The sequence below is a fragment of the Serinus canaria genome, chromosome 3 (assembly GCF_022539315.1).
Source record: "Serinus canaria isolate serCan28SL12 chromosome 3, serCan2020, whole genome shotgun sequence".
Lineage (NCBI taxonomy): Eukaryota > Metazoa > Chordata > Aves > Passeriformes > Fringillidae > Serinus > Serinus canaria.
Window position 1 is genome coordinate 33,466,112 of NC_066316.1, and position 17,719 is coordinate 33,483,830.

General features: G+C 36.1%; 1 protein-coding gene across 1 annotated transcript in view; it reads right to left on the reverse strand.

Moving 5' to 3' along the window:
• The window catches only part of TTC27 (tetratricopeptide repeat domain 27), a 112,496-nt gene that overhangs the window by 9,616 nt on the left and 85,161 nt on the right, over positions 1 to 17,719 (reverse strand). Inside the window, exons 13-16 of the mRNA XM_030235907.2 lie at positions 14,552 to 14,779; positions 9,906 to 10,004; positions 8,194 to 8,246; positions 4,063 to 4,228 (exon numbers count right to left, since the gene is read on the reverse strand). Of these exons, the coding sequence (XP_030091767.1) occupies positions 4,063 to 4,228; positions 8,194 to 8,246; positions 9,906 to 10,004; positions 14,552 to 14,779 (546 nt within the window). The remainder of the gene's footprint in view (positions 1 to 4,062; positions 4,229 to 8,193; positions 8,247 to 9,905; positions 10,005 to 14,551; positions 14,780 to 17,719) is intronic.

Below are 17,719 nucleotides of genomic sequence, written 5' to 3' on the forward strand. Positions count from 1 at the left end.
TAGCCCTATTCCCACAGAGTCTTGACTTTGCTTACACTTCTATCACAATAATCCATTTCCTTTTTTTGTAATCCATCATGTAAGCTTTGGCACTACAGCAGTTAAAATGAAACTAGTGTCAAGACCCAGATTAAAGGGTTCATTAAACAGTAATGAATCATTAATGCTTGGTTGTCCACACTTGTTAAAGTTATTTCAAACTGCAAGTGAATTGTACTAATCATCCAAAAGTATTAGCAGTGTAGCAAAGTGTTGCAATTTAGGTTGCCATAAATGTTAAAATTTATATCTTTGAGAGATTTTAAACTGCCAAACACACTAAACTACTACAGCAATGCTCTGTTGGCCCAAGCTCCCAAACAAGCAGTAGAGGATTTTTTTGGTTGGTTGGTTTTCTTCATGCCTCTTTTAATGAACTGGGCTCCATATGACCAGAGAGTTCATGTTTAGCACGACATCACACCATCTGCATGCATGTCTCCTTCTCCTTTGCTTTTGTGAATAATGTGTTTACTACAAACTGAACAAAGACACTGCGAGACAAAACCTTAGAAATAAACCAAGTCATTTAAAAATGCAGCAATTTTCATCAGTTACTCTCATTTCACAATTGTTCTCCAAACAACTCCTTTCATATAAAAATTCTCTTGGTCAAACCATTTTCAGATGCTTTACTAATACTAATCAAACTTGACAGTGCTCAAGAAAGATGAGAACCCTCAGATAACAGATCCAAAACGACAAATTTGCAGTCTGTGAGTTCTCCCTATTCCCCTTCCAAACTAAGGATTTTATAATAAAGACAATTGTCATTAGTGAGCTACTTAAATGAAGTAGATCTCCAGAAATTATTAATTCCTATCCTTGCTTTTCAAGATCCCCTTGGAACATGCTCTTGTGGCCTTTAGTTAGAAATGGTTTGGCAGCACAAACTGCTGAAATGAGGATGTAACTTGATGGAAAGGGTACCAGAAAAACTTTGCTAGAATCTCAATAGCACAGAATTGCAAAGTGGAAACCTTTGTCCATACTTCTCTATTCATGATCTTTGACAGCACATAATGAAGATATGGTTTCCAAAATACTGTATCGAAACAGTTTTTCCAACCACAAAATAACTTTGTCATTCACAAGACTGCAACACTCCAAGTAAAAAAGGTTGGTTGCCTCCATAAACACACATGTGATGGAAATTAGTACAATCAGGAATTGCAGAAATGTTTCAGGTACATTTACTAGCTCACACCAATAATTCAGAGACCAAATCGATGATTATAATAGGTAAGGCTTTCTCCTTGGGTAATTTTTTATGACTGATTTACTAGTGGAAACTACGGATAATTCAGTTAGCCTTTCTATTTTGTTACATAACACACATATTGAAGGTTTTCCAGGTATATTTCTCAGCTTTGTGAACATTAAAAGACACATGGAAATGTGAAGAATTTTAAGAACCAGTAAGGAGGGAAGGTAAGAAAGTGTGCTTTTAACATTTATACGCAATGCTAGTAAACTGAGACTTTTGAAACTGACCTTTGTTGTAATCTTTTACTGCATTGTTGCTCATTTATAAAGAGCCCTTTACTTCTTCCTTGTCCAATTCTATCTGTAGAATCTGTGCATCCATATCTTCAAGCTTCATGATATCACGATCTCAGAACCTTTGCCACAGGGATGGCATTGTTAAATAACTAGAGCAGCACAGAAGAAAAATTTCCCAAATCTGTGTGCTGTACTCAGAAGGCTGGCACAAAGGACAAGAATAGCCTAACAGAAATCACCAACAGGAATCTGAATGCTTTACTATTATTAGAATAAATCAGTGATATAAATATATGACTTCATGCTATTATGAAATAAAATTAAAAAGTCTGATGTCGCTACAGAAATCAAGGGCATTTCAAATTGCATATTCAATTGCACACCTGTAATCAATACACTCAGTCTCACAAGGGATATTCTGCAACAATGACTATGCTAAAAGCAGTTGGTTTTCACAAAGAACTGGAATCCATGACTCAGCTTGTTTCTTCCAGTCCTGTGCATATTTATTTTTTTTTAAATTCCTACCTAGTTTCTCACCATTATGTCATGTAGCTTAGTAGTCTATCAATTGAAATCCATGATGACTACAAATAGTAAATATAACCTCAGAGAAGATCATACTATGTTGAATGGAAACAATGGTGTATGTTTTCATTTACTCATGTTCATGATTTCACATTGTCAAAATCCAATTGCACAAGATGGTTATAGATCATCCCTATTCCAAACAATCCAGCTGGAAAAAAGGAGACTTACCAATTAATGGTGAACTTTGTAAACAATTTCAGCAGAAGCTTTTATTTTTATCTGCTTTTTTGTTTTGTTATGGAAATACTCTCCTCTTCCTTGAAAGATAATTGTTTCAAGCCTGAAATTGTCTGATCAGGCCCTGAGGTTTTTCTTGGCAACTAGTAAAATCCTCCTAATTGAGGCAACTGTATTAGAAGTTATAATGAAACCCATAAAACACTTCACATATCAGAAGCCAAAGTTAAAATTAAGATGCAAAAAGAATTTAGGAAAGATACCATATATACTTCTTTAAAAGTTATAAAAGTTGTATGAGAACAAGATGAAAAAAGTTATGTAACAAAAATAGAAATTTAATACAAACAATATCTCAAATCCTTTAATAAAATATATTGCATAAAATTTGACAAATAACAGTAATAATCTGTATCATCTCAAAATATCTCAAATGAGCAAACATATGTAGAAACCTCTACTCCTAGTCAGCTGTCAGTCTGTTTTAAATAATACAGTAGACCACCCCTAAAAATGCTATTTTAAGTAGCAATTGAGAAAAAAATTAGTTGAAAAAAGCCAACCATCTACAAGATGCTCCATGACAGGCCCCACCAGTACTACAGTAGTCTAGCTGCCAAACACACTAATCTTTACCACATATAACACAGTTTTCCAATGACACTCTCTAGTGTTAATGTTTAATGTTTAGCTACACCAAACCTGAAGATTTTATTAATACAGAATGTTATCCTGTGCATGACTGGCTTTACAAGTAATAAGCATTGCACTCAGGTAGAACTTGTCATTAAAAAGTAATGTGAAAAAAGTATTTAACTTCCCATCCACTGTGACCAAATGAGATGTCTTCACAATTTCAACTAATTCTATTTGCTCTCTCTCCTCATCACTGGACTCGAATTCCCAGGAAAGCTACTTTTTCTCTTTTTATGGGACAAGAAACAAAACATACTTCTGGGATCCATGAGCAGCTGGTTCCTCTTACCCTGGTACTACACAATCTCACTAAGAGCTCATAAGCTCTTCAAGCAGATCTGCTAATTTTGCAGAGGCTCTTGAAGGTGTTTTATTATTCTCCTTGAGAGACTCTTTGGCTTGCCTTTCAGATTCACCTTGCTATTTTCAAGGAGTGTGCAAAACCTCACTAGGACCAGGACTTGGTTTCAGGCAAGGCAGCCTCCCAGCTGAAGCTGTTAGGGTAGGTTCTCTGGATTTCGTCCAGAGCATTTACATTTACAAACACAAAATTTAACTGAAGTACAGAGAAAGATGAGCAAAATACCTCTTTTATTTTTCTTTGTTCTGGTTATTAAGAATCAATATTATGACCGTAATGCATTCAGTTCACTTTCAAAGGCTCATTTGTGGTATTTTCCAACACATGGGAAAAGCCTCCCTTTCTTTCAACTAAATAATTGATATTATTTCTGACACCAAGATATGCAGGAACAATATGGAAAGATGGGATTATGCACTGCATTTTATATAAAAATAGGTCTTGAAACTGCCAGGTTCATGCCTGTGCTTTCACAAAGTCTGATGCAATCTGGATGCAAAGGTTTTCAGTTTTGTGCAGTTTCATTTTAAATATTTATTTTTAGAGTCCAAATCCCCAAAACTTATTTCACTTGCCTACATAACTTCATTGGCACGTGCACTATCATTACTGACACCACAGCTATCAGCAATCTCTCTGTCTCTGAAGAAAAATTAGTGAACATGTAGGATGACTAAATATGAAAATTTCCCCACCTGTGTATCCTTGTACTTTTCTTTTAAGTCCATGAGCCGGTGGTAAGCTTTAATTGCTTCTGAAAACTCTCCAATGTCGGTACTGGTGAGAAGATAGTTCTCCCATATTTGCCAGTGCTCATAGTTGCACTTGAGAGCTTCTTGGAGGGTTCTAAATGCTTTGATCCTAATCAATAATAAAAGAATAACAGAAATTATTACAGAAGATTTCTACACTAAAATCAGCTGGCATAGCATCAACTAAAAAACTGCTTATTTAAAGAATCACATTTAGAGCATAGTGCCATGCAGAAGCTATTCATTGTAATTTACAATACTAATAATTCCTTAATGTCTCTTGGAAACTGTTTTGTATTAGCTCATACACAACACTACACTCTGTAGTTTGAACTAGGTAACTTCTCTTAGCTCTTGTAATTATTATTTTTACAAAAAATGTATCATAATTTTGCCATCTATGTCAATATTTTCCTTTCCAAATTTTTACTGGAACCATGAGAAAACAATCTTACTCATGCTGCAGTTGTAACACACATTAAAAAATTGAAAATCACTGAGTTAATGATAGATGCAGAGTGGCACTGACTTATTTAATCACACATTTCTAATCACATTCATTTTAAACATTTGCACATGGCAAACATGTATATCCATTGCACAGAAGCCCATCATTTTCAACCATTTTTGCCCTTAGGTCAGCTGGAAGGTTTACTTACACCCTCTGATCCCCGATGCTGTGCTGCTCAGTACAAATGTGTCAGAATGGTCCTAAACACTGCTAGGGTCCTGCTCCAATCTGACCCATCCCACACCGACAGGAGGAAGTGTTATAGAATAAAGGTGGACAGCACAGTTCCTATATAATCATCAGCAAGTTCCAAAGCAACTATAGTTTTTCATATGCATCCACTGCAGTTAACTCTTGACCATTTCTTTAGGAGAGCAGTAATGCCATCCTCAGATAACAACATGCCATCTGAAGCATGTGCTGGTGAGGTTTGAGAGCTTACTGTTTAAAGCCTTAAACATACCAAAAAAACGTTGCAATAAATTTGAAACTTTAAAATAACCCTGCTAGAGAATTGGAATGATACATTTCTTTCTAAGAAAATGAAGTTGGACAGTCACACTCTCAATTTGACAGTTATGATGCACAAAAAACCACAAAGGAATGGATTCCTTTAAATTAAGACTTGAAATGGAGCTTTCCTAAGCTGGTAGAAAAGTCTTCTTTGGTAAGGCATAACAATAGATCTCTTTTTAATAAATACCATATAAAGATGACCTGTTATCCAAATATGCAGTTCACTTGCTCTATATTGCTTGACTAAGTTGTTAAAAGTGATTTCTCTAAAGAAAGCAAGCCCAAAGAAATTGTTGGTTGAGTTTCAAAAAGAGGGTCCAAGAGAGTGTAAACACAAGGCAAGAAAATGTAATCTCTAAGTAGTTGATCAGGCCATTAGAAATTTGAAATAACTTGGTCAGGGAAAAACGTAAATAACTGCCAATCTAAGGCCATGATATTAAGAGTTATCAAATACACACAAAGAGAGTGAACTGACAGAGCAAAATTATTTAAGGAGAACAGTTCACATGCAGGATCTTCCCCTGTCCACTCACCTTTTCTCTCTCTTCTGATATATTCATAGATGTGATGCTGATGAATAAATGTGCTAAGAGTTGAGTTTCGTCCACTGTTAGCAATCTCACTAAGAGATTTCAGACCCCAATTTTACTAGATTAAATTAGAAAAGATTTAAAAAACAGTCCTGTTCCTTCTGTGGATTTTGCTACAATGGAAGTTGGGATTTGCCACAGCTCTCTGACAGGCTGGAAGGTGCTCTGCCTGACTCATGTCTTGTTTCTGCAACTGCTCTCCACCATCTGTAGGGTTAGGTTAGTCTGTATCATCTCCCCTACCTTCCTGAAAATTAGTAAGCTATCAGGAGGGCAGATGCCAGTAAGGTAGAAATGTGAAATGTAGTCAAGATACCAAAGGGATGGGATGGAAATAGTATTCCACAAATCATCACACTTGCTACGTAATAAAATCCTCTAGATTCTCAAAACAAATCCCCTGTGTATTTAACCAATCACATAATGATAGAGTATCTTTAACCAGTTAAGTAAATTCATACCCAGACAGGAAAGTGTAGGCAGTACAAATGCATTATCTGGTCTTGGAAACCAGGAATCTTGCATACAAAGGACAGAGGGCCAGTCCCAGTTTATTCTGAGAAATGTGAGACCTAGATTTCAAAGACCTCCTGGCACACAGAGTAGTTTTTCTGGTAAACCAAAGCACGGAGTCTGTTTTCATCACAATTAATTTTTCTGGAGGAAATTCAGAATACACAAAACTTGTGGAGTCTTAAAAAGCAAACAACCCCAAAAATCAACAAGACCCCTGTCCTTTGGGTGTTAGTAAGTTGCTTGCATACACTTTTCAAAAAAAAATGTACTTATGTTATATTTGCCTGTTGTGTGAGACTCTGCCAAGCCTTGGCCAAATTCACAATCTATGAGTGGGCCTGAATTAAAAGCCTGTTTGGAGTAAAGCTGGGGTTTTTTGATGGAGTGAAAGAAAGCTATAAACTTAAATTTCTTACTTTTGTTTTCTTTCTTTTTAAATCCTCACTCCACTTAGTCTTTTCTTTCTTCTGGCAGGCTTGACAAATAAGAATTTATGTACCCCCACAAAAATTATTTAAGTGTACTCCTATAGCTATTCTCTGTTTTGAGAGAGAGTTAAACTAGCTCACACACAGTCTTGACCTATAAGTGACTACACAAATAATCAAAGGAGTTTCTATTCCACAGCAAGTACAGGCAACACTCACCTATCAATACGTAAAACTCACTTAAAATTTACTGTACATTGAGTCCTATCTCACATGATTTCTGTGGGAAAAAAAGCTCAGTAACATGCCCTCATTTATTACCTTTGCTACCATATCAAATAGGTTACAAGTTTTGTATATGCTTAGCATATTAGATCACAAGACTAGATTAAGAATAATAAAATTAAACCAGTAAGCTGAATTTAATCACTCAGCAGTTTCTCAGCCTTGTAGCAGATTGAGACAGAAAATTATTTTGATTAAAGATACTTTTATGAAATAAGCATAAACCACTACACTGAGCATCTGACATTTTGAATTGTGTGGAAAAGAAGAAGCAACTACCACATGGATTGCACATACCCAAGGCACTGCTGAAGACAAAAGTTAAAACAAGCTCTTGCTTTCTCTTACTTTTTAGCCTAGTGTAGTTATTCTAACACTTCATTTTCTTCTCCCTCCTGCTCCCACTGACATCTATCTCCTAAATCCATATTACTTCTCACTTTTCCTATGTATGCTTATAAATTTACACTTTAATGCAAGCTTACTATTCTTTCTCTCTTTTGTTACTTTGCCTCCTGACTACGTAACCATATAAATTGATTTATAGTTTGATTTCAAGTAAGGTTTTTAAAAATAATTTATCTTATTCTTTTGTTTTCATTCCTTGCTAACAAGTTATAATGTGAAAATTCTTAAACATCAAATTCTTCCATGTAAACTTTTATTACATTGCATTGAAATAAAAAACCCAAAATAAGAGTGGCAGTCCACTTAGGTCAAAGCTTCTTGCATGAATCATTAGTTTTGAGGGAGAAGAATAAGCCAGCTAGCATGTGTGCAGAATACCATCTCCTTTTGTATATTAAAACCAAACTGTAAAGTTTTCCCTTAAATCTACTGAGGAAAACATCCTATGAAATTACATAGGTCAGAATCTATTGTTTGCTTGAAATGGGCCTATCTTCTTAACTTCATGCTCAAAGTAGTTTTTATTATTCATCTTTATTATGAATATTTTGCACTGGTTATACTTACACTATCATAAATACTTCTAACAAGAAAAAAGTGTAGAGAGAGGCTGCTACTTGTATAAAAGTTATAAAATTATTTCCTCTAAAATAAAATAGTTACCAGTGATCCAGCTTGAGAGAGAGAACTGAAGAGCTAAGAATTGTAAAATATGAGTTAAGCGCCTTATATTAATAAAAAAACTCCATGTCAAAAAAAGGAAACTACAGTTATTTGTTTTGGAAATAATATCTTCTAATTCTTTTGAAGTACTTACTTCTGTTTTAATCTGATATAAGCAGTTGATAAATTGTTCCAAGCCTCAGCATTCTGGAATGATAAAAGGAAAAGTACCAAAAGTTTATTCACTTACATTGTGCTTACTTCGTAAAAATACACATGTGAAACTACTGCCAAACATCTGATTTTGCTAATCACACATATTGACACACACCTTCTACATGGCAGTTAAAATACTGCATTGAAATATAAATTATTATATTAAAATTGAAATACATAAATATTTGACTACATCAGCAACAATCAGGTATATAAATATCAATTAACTGCCTTGGGGTTGCAATACACTAAATCAGCTCTTGCCTTCAGTGTCAGCTATAAACAAGCCTGTTCTTCTGGAATCTAGCTGGGATGGCTGGAAAGGTCAGTGCTTGCAGCAGCTCATCACTTCTCACTAGCTGGAAGCTACTTAAACTGCACCACTCTCTGTTACTGGACAGGAGTGATCTGATGTCCCCTAATACACCTCAGGTGAAACCAGCAGAGATGAGCAGAGATGATTCCTGCCCTTTGCCTGACACTGCTGCAAATGTAAAGCCCCACCACTGAATTCAGTGAAGTGACAACTAGAAATGATTTGAAGAATAGAGTCTGAGCCCTGCAATGAAATGTAGTCTGTACTGAAGGCTATCCTGAGGCTTAAGGAGCATTTAACTCATGCTGAGAAACCTTTCTGAGACTTAATTCATGAAGATGGTCACTACATTGCTACATCTGCAGACCTATAAAGACAGGTTTTGCCTCCAACTGAGAGCCAGTCCAGCACTTTTTACTCTTAAAAACCCACCACTTAAGTAAGCCATTGAGAAGTCAGCTGGCTTAGTCATATGATTACAATTAAATACAGGCCCTAGAGAGATAAGTGAACCGAGTTTTAATATCTACTTGGAAGCAAATTTACTGCACTGAACAACAACAAAAAAATCAATATATAAAGTAAGAATTCCATTGATGTCTGTATGTACATTTTTTCCCCCTAAGGAAGTTATTGCATTTTATAATAAAGAAAAAAGAATACTCTGTCACCTCTCATTGCTTTCTCATTCTTTTCTCCAAGAAGAAAGAATGAATAACAACAGTTTCTACTGAGCAGATGGCATTAGCTCTAAGCAAGCAACAAGCTGACAGTCAGGCCTTCTGGCAAAAGTATTGTCAGTGTATTTCCCAGGTAATTCCACTGGCACCTTCACTGTCTCAATGCACATTCAAACGACAGTATTATACACATTCATGCCCTGCATCCTGAAAAAATGGCTGAGCTCCATTCTCCCTGTGCTCCTGAAATATACAGTTACAAATTTACTTGCCACACGCAAACTTGACTTTTTTTCAGAAGAATTTGATTACTTAGAGAAGTAAATATTTTAATATAATTTTTGTTTTTTTCTCTTTTTATGTCTCCTTACAATTTAGTCATTCCCAATTGTCTGTTTTAGCAATGTGTGCAAGCACAAAGGAATTTTTCAAATATATTTTAACATTCACACACTCATACTTGGACAAAGTTAAGTAATGGCTAAGTATTTTTATGATGCCTTATGACAAAAATCTATCCTTCATGAGAAGCTTAATTTATTCAAAGGGCTAAGGTTTAAAAAAGTTTTTCATTATTGCTCTGTTTGTTTATAATGAAAACATCCTTGCTCCTTTTAGATAAGCCATCTGAATGGTTTGTTCAAAAGTACATACATCTGGTTCCAATGTGACACAGCGCTGAAATGCTTTGGCAGCACCTTCGTAGCCTTCTAAAGCAATGTATGCACAGCCCAAGGAAAACCATACACCTAGCTGGAGAGAAAAAATTCATGGTTACCTACATACATGGGTATTTCAGTACAAAAGAAATAATTTGCCCTGGGAGAACACACAACTCTTGTTGACTTTTACCTATCTTCAGCTATGATAGTATTGTACTGGAAAAAATAGAGGAAAAACTAGGTTCAAAGTTTTAATAAATATGGATAAGCAAAGGTGTTGACTGCATGAAGACCACTTGACCATTTGTGAAGTGCTCTTTAACAGTCCATTTTCATTTACAGAACAAAGGGATAGTTATTTAGGGGTTTGCATATTTTGCTTTCATTTGTGAAAAACCCACATTCACTTTATACTATTACAATTAAGTCAAATGATACACTAGGAAATGTTTTTCAAGGTAATCACATTTTACAAAATACATCTCAAATGACTGAACAGAACAGTTCAAAATTACAGTTCCTTCTCTTGATAACCTTCTCAAGTTTCTATTACAATGTTTAGAGATAGAAATGTACTTAAATAACGCCTTGCAGAAAGAATGGAATTTACCAGTTCAGTAATCTTGCATTTCAAGTCTTTAGTTGTTACAACCAAATACCTCTCATCAATTAAGATTCAGCCAGGGAGGAGAGCTCAGCACCTCCCTTCTCCATTCCCCCTTCTCAGGGAGCTGTAGAGAGCAATGAGGTCATGTCTCAACTTCCCTTTCTCCAAATCAGACAAGCCCGCTCCTCTCAGGATGTTCCTTCCAGTCAGCCCTTTTTCCAGCTTTGCAGACCTCATTTGGATGCTTTCAAGGACCTTCACATCTTTCTGAAATTGTGGGACCCAGAACTGCACACAGTGCTCAAGGTGAGAACTGCAGACAGCAGAATAATCCCTCCTTTTGACCTGCTGGTTGAGCTGTGTTTGATGCATCCTAGGATTCACTGCCCTCTTGGCTGCCAGGGCTCACTGCTCACACAGAACTGCTGTGCAGCAGTATGATGTATGGGAATGGTACAAAGCTGCACCAGGGGAGGTTTGGTCTGGACATTAGAAAGCATTTCTTTACCTAGAGGGCAGTTAGACACTGGAACAAATCTTCCTAGAGGTGGTTGATGCCCCAAGGCTGTCAAGTGTTTAATAGGCATGTGGGTCAATGCCCTTAAAAATGAGTTTTAACTTGGTCGGCCCTGAACTGGTCAGCAGTTGGACCAGGTGATCATTGTAGGTCCCTTCCAATTGAAATAGTCTGTTCTACTCTACATAGTACCAGATAATGGCATAAATTACAGCAAAACACATTTTCATAGCTCTACAACAGCAAGTTCCTGATTTACCACATAGTTAATTCTCAAAGAGTTGCAAGCTAACCAGTATTACCTTTTATAAAAGTTTCATAATTCAGAAAATGATTAAACCCTAAGTACATTAACAGAATATTTTCTGACAGCATCATGCTTTTTAAATGCATGCAGTCAAAACAAAACAGGACATTTTGTAAGGTGTTGCAAAATCAATCCAGGTACTACTACTCTACTGCAATAAATTCAGCCATTTCTCCATTCTATAAGCCAAGGTCAAAAAACCCCCCAGTTTTTCTTAGGAAGTTTTTCAAGAGAGAAAAAGGTGGTGAAGAGGAAGATGGAAAAACAGGTTACAGTAACTCCATATTGCACAACACCATATTACTTCTTGAGTGCCTGTTTAATGTTTATATTCTCTTGTGTTTTGGGTACTAGTTCTGAAGCAACTAACTCTGATAATTCAGATTCTCCTTAGGAAATCATAATAAATATAAAACACAAAAACATTACCTTAATTTTTTTTTTAAATCAGGGATTTTACAGGGTTGAGGATAACACTGTTGGCTCATACACAAGCAGCTTTTACCTCTACAGACTAACTGTAAAGTGTAGCAAACATTCTTACAGTTCTCTCCACTTTAAACTCATTTTCCTGTCTCTAAAACTCAACTCCTGACTTAACTGCTATAAAATTTATAGTTAATCTGCTTCAGAGCTTAGATCCCAGAATACAAAAACACATGACATTGATCCTTGTCAGAGCCTGGTGGGCAATCTAATCTTCATGATACTGAGAAAAGAACAGAACAAACTTGACAATAAAGATATCCTTTTGCTTATGAGGGGTGCAAGTGGATGGCCCATCTCTGGAGCATATGGATAAATAGGTGAAGATATAGAATTAGCAACTACATCTGGGCTGGGCAAACATAAAAACCTACTTCTCAGCGTTGTCAACCTGTCACTTTCATGATTCATAAACTCATCAATCAAGGAAAAAATTCCACATGAAGAGAAAACTGTGTTTCTCAAATTTCAGAGGGCAATCCTAATAGTAAATAACCATATAGTCAATCTAATTTTTTAAGGCTCTTTTGTCCACCAGCACTCCCACATGGCTGTTATCTCATTAACTCCCTTCTATATTCCTTTTAGGTCATTAACTTCTGGACAGGTAAAGTAGGGGCAGAAACTGGAGCAATCAAGTATGAAATTGAAGGTTAGCTCCAACTTTATAGCTCAGGATACAAGTCAAACAGTGGTTCTGTAAAGCCTGAGAGGAAAAACAGTCACTGCATGTCTTATGAATCTAATAGCAACAGTAGCACAGTCTCACGTCTGAACTGCGCAGGCTTTCACCACTGGAGAACTGACTCTGTGAGCTCTTTGACCTCTGGAATTGTTTGTCAAGCCTTGCAAGATGCTCATAGTGAAAGGACAAGAGGAATGTGTCTGTCACCCACAGTCGTGAACTAGAACAAGCAATTCTGTGAGCAGCAGTGCTAATGAACACAAGTTTCAGGCATATTTGAACAGCAAGGCTTTCATTTCTTTGTGGATTGCCCAAAGACTGACAGAGTGATTGGCTTATATAGCAAACACCTACCTCAAAGATCTCAACCACACTTGACTGGCTGACTAAAAAGTACACAAGATTACAGGAAGGTTGAGAGAGAATGATTTTATCCATTACATATTTTGGGGAATCACTTAATGCAGTCTAAATATCTCTTCCTTCAGAAAGGTTTCTAAAACCACAAAAAATTTACTATTTCTTTGTAACAGGGAGTCTGTTTCCCTGAAAAATTTTTCACAATTCTGTGAACAAATTAATAAGTTATTAATTATTTTTTTCCTTGTGGTAAAGTTCTTGCATTTAGAATCAATTTCCACTCTGCTTTTGACCCACAAGATGCCCTAGAAAAGGAAACAATTCATTTCTGTAGTCACAGAATACAGACAGAATTTAAGAGACAGTTATGTCAGTCTGCACTATCTAGCTGCTCAATCTGTTTGTTTGAAACAATTCAACTGAATCTTAAAAAGAGCTTCCTAAGCAACAAGAGGAGGAAATGTTCACTTTCCTATATGGACTGGCCTATTTTTCTTGGATTTCCTTTCATTCTAAACTTCCTTTGGAAAGGATACAAAATAAAAAAGCATTTCAGCAGAATATTTCTCAGTTTTGAGGCCTGTAGGCCATATCCTGAAGCCCTTTATTATCTGGAAGTTCTCTTGATTTAAATAAAATTCCTATCTGAGTAATATATATTTTGCTGGCATTTTTGGTCATTTTATTTTCCATTTCAAAGATGTTTATAAGTTATCTGGAGCTCATTTGAATAAGACTAGGACTCTGATTTATTGGAATAAAATACGTCAGCGAAATACAAAAACAGCTTCATGAAAATTACTTGAAAGGCTGAAGGCATTTAAAATTTTTCTAAAGGAAAAGTCCAGTTAGTCACATGGTACTTAAAACAGCAGCTTCAGCAGTGTTCTTTGAGGGGCAAAGAACAGAAGGAGGAATATTCTGCTTTTGCATGGACCTAGAAATGGCTATGAGGAGCGCAATTTATATACATAAACAACCACAAAGCTGTTTTAACTTCTGAAGACCTTCCACAGGGTGAACCTTGTTGGGATGGGATGTAGGGGTTGAGAAACTGAAACAAGATTACAAAACTTGTCTGCAGAATAGCTTGCAAAGATCAGCAAGGGAAACCAGCCTCATCAAGAGAACTCTTTCCACTGTGATTTCAATTTTAATGCATTGTTGTACTAGAAGCTACTGTCATCACAAGCATAACACAGTGCTTGCTTCTCAGTGACTCCAGAACATGACAGACCAGAACATTCGAAAAACATTTCTGTGAAATACAGAGATGAGAATTTGTAACTCAAAGCCATGGCACACTCAGATAGGGCGAAAGGGAAATTTTCGTTAAAATCCGCATTCCTCTTGTAACTGTTTTGCTTTATAACTTGTTCATAATTTATTTCATGGTAATTATTAATTTGCAGTGGCTTCATCTCTTTGAAATTTATTTGAAAGAGTTCTACAGGCAAAGATTTATCTGCATGCAAAGACCTGGATGCAAAAGGATGTCTTCATTTCATACTACCATTTTTAGCCAGTCTTCCAAGTACATGGTGAAAATTTTGCTAAGAATAGTAACGAACTCTAATTTTGGTAACTGTGCCCAGAACTGTCTTTTAAAGAAGTGTCATCACTCAAAACTGAACATCCAAATCAAAACCAAAGCTGTATGTGCACAATTTCCCCACCTGCATAGGGTTGATCTGTACTGAACGTTCAAAGCACTCCACACATTCCCTGAATTCCCGGTTGCGGAGATGCAGGAGGCCTTTGGAGCGCTGGGCGCGGGCGCTGCGGTGCCTGGAAAGCTCCCAGGCCTTGTCATAATACTGGTGGTCTTTAAGAACATCACCAAGCAAACAATATAATCCTGGGGTTTCCTTCTTCTCTAACTCCCGCCTGAGTATTTCTTCTGCCTGTTAAAGAGCAAAGAGAAATCAACACAGAATGAGACCATTTATTTTCAGCTAATTACCTACCTGAACAAATACTGCTTTAGAACCTTGCAATCATTAGCTCAAGCTTAAGAAGTAGGGCTAGTGAGGAAACTGTATCTTCATCCAACACAGCACCAAAGATAAACTCCAGAAAGAATCTGGTTCCAAACTGATGTTTAAAAAATACTTTAACATGATATGGTGGCTTTTGGTTTAATACACCAAGGAAAATTAAACCATAAAAACAAGAAAGAGCTTACTCCTTCCTTTACATCTTAAGTATGCATTCTGTCCCAAGAACAAATATCAGTCCTGGACATCAAACCTACATCTAATTCACAGCAATGCAGTATCAGCACCATCAAGGCATCTGCAATTCTAGAAGTTTATAATTTTTTTACATGTCCTAGTAAGTACTCCTGCAACGACTCTCCTTCCCTTTTCTCTAATTGCTCTTTTCTGAAAACAATGATTTCCATTCTATTCTGTCTCACGTTGACTTTCATACTGTCAGTTGTGGAAATGCCATGCCTTTATTTAAGATGCAGAAATTGTAAATTTGTAAATTTATCTAAATGTTTGAAATAAAATATATTTGAAATATATATAGCTTTATAAAAAAGAAGACACAGGCTGTGTCTTTCAAACGTCTATTACGGGCTGTCACAAACTTTCAAAAGCTATTTTTCTCAGGGCCACTATCTTTGCTCTAACAATAAAATTATTGTTTCACTTTTAAGCAAGAGACAGTCTGTTTTCTGTGGCTTTTTGAAAAGATAAATGCACTGGACAGATGATCTGTTGTTCAGACGGAACTGTTACCTCAGTCCCCCACTGCAAAAATGTAACATACACAATTCACATCAGTGTAATTTTTCTCTTAGAAAAGATCTACTTGAACCATCTAAACCAAGGAAGATACAATACTGCCTGCCACAGAATTAAAGTTCAACATTGTAACTCCAGTCATTCTTCTATCATAGCTCCCTTACCTAAAAGGAAACCTGATATCATCTCTGCATCTAAATTATGACTGCTTTTCTTGCATAAGAATTGCTTTCTTTGACCATCAGTTGATCTTTAGAGAAGCAAAGTTTTTTACTCCTATCAGTTAACTTCATCAAACCTATATGAAAACCATCTTTAGAAAAATGCTTGGTTTACCTTGTTTTGAAATATCTAATGCACAGCAATTTTAGCATCTCATTCTTGCTATTATTTTTGTAAAGTAACGGTAAAGTCTACAAATATTTGAAGTGCACAAGTGTGAAGAAGAGTTTAGATTTCTAGAAGAATAGTAAAATTTGCAAAAATAGAATCCCATTAAGAAGAAAATTGGTGGCAAATTATTAGGAAAACAACGTGATCGCAAGTGGTTTTAAGTGCCTGTGAAGCAGCTCTCTAAAAAAAGCCAAGGAAACCATTATTTAACATTTAGAATTAGCCCAGCCAAAGCACTAGAAAAATCTTGCCTAGCTAGAAGACTGTACTTACAGAATCCTAGAGTGGTTTAGTTTGGAAGGGAATTTGTGTATCATCTAATTCCAGCCCCCTTGCCATGAGCAGGGCCACTTTCCATGAGACCAGGTTAATCAAAGCCCCATTCAGCCTGGCTTCCAGAGATATGGTTAAAGTGCAGTTTACTTCCTCTTAACTGCCTCCATTAGTTGCTATAACGTATTAATAACAGACATTACAGAAGATTTTTCTGTTTTAGAGAAAGAGAGCTGATTTTTTGCAGTAACCACATTAGACACCAAAAGATAAGGTGGGTTTTTTTCCCATTCACATTGAGAAACAAGATTGAAATGTTGTTGTATAAGGAGATCCGAGGTGAAAAGTGCACAGAAAGCTGCATCTTCACCACTTCCTCTGCAGGGCACTCCCAAGCTCAGATTGCTATCATGTGGCAATGCCTAGACTGGAAAGACAACCACTCACTAATGGTGTTTCACATTTAAGAGCATAAAAACGTCATGTTCTGGTCTAAGCTTACAAGAATTCATTGCCAACATAAATACTTCAGCACACAGATAAAACAGAGAATTAAATAAGCAGAAGTCTGATTTTTTTCTTCATCTGATTAGCTATCTGATCACCTCTCTGGCGTGTTGCAAACATTTTTATTACTTAAATCTTTAAAGGCTAGTACAAAGATCAAACTAAAAGAAAACCCCTGTGTTATCAAAATATTTGCGTTCTACAAAACCAGATAATACTCTAAAACTGGATTTCTCATTTTGCCTAGGATTTTGTGGGGGTGGAAAAAAGAAAGAAAGAGAAAAATCCTTTCTCCTAACTTTGTGGTAAAGTGTTTTCAAAAAATCACATTTAATCTTTGCTAAGAGCCCTGCTTCTGCAAAAACAAATCTTTCCTTAATAACAAATATTTTAAAAAAATATCTTTCACACAGTGCATGCAATATAAGCAAAAGAAATACAGCCACTAGAGATTTATTCCTACTCCTTAAAGGGATACTAACTATTAATAAGCATATTTATATCTAAGTTATAACTAAATTTAGAAAGATATGATATAGAAATTATCAATTAAAATATAACTTTTTTTTTAAAGGAGCTGTATAATCCTTACTGACTGAATCAGGTGCATTTATAACAACACTGGTTTTTCACAGGACAGTCTGCACCAGAGTGGATAGAATTCAATACTAATCTCACAAGTCAGTAGAAAGATTTAGGCTCTTATCTTGTCTTCTAAACTTCTCTGAGTGGTATGGGAATTAAACAGGCAGTGCTTCACAAAAATGTCCAATCAGCAAAGAGGGGCCTAGTTTAAACAAGAGGTGGTGCCTTTTCATTTCTCACTATGCAGACTAATGCACACCAAGTTCATGATTCATCCTGCATCTGGCTTCCCAACCCTAAACTTCTACTTGCCATCCCATTCATGCATTCCCA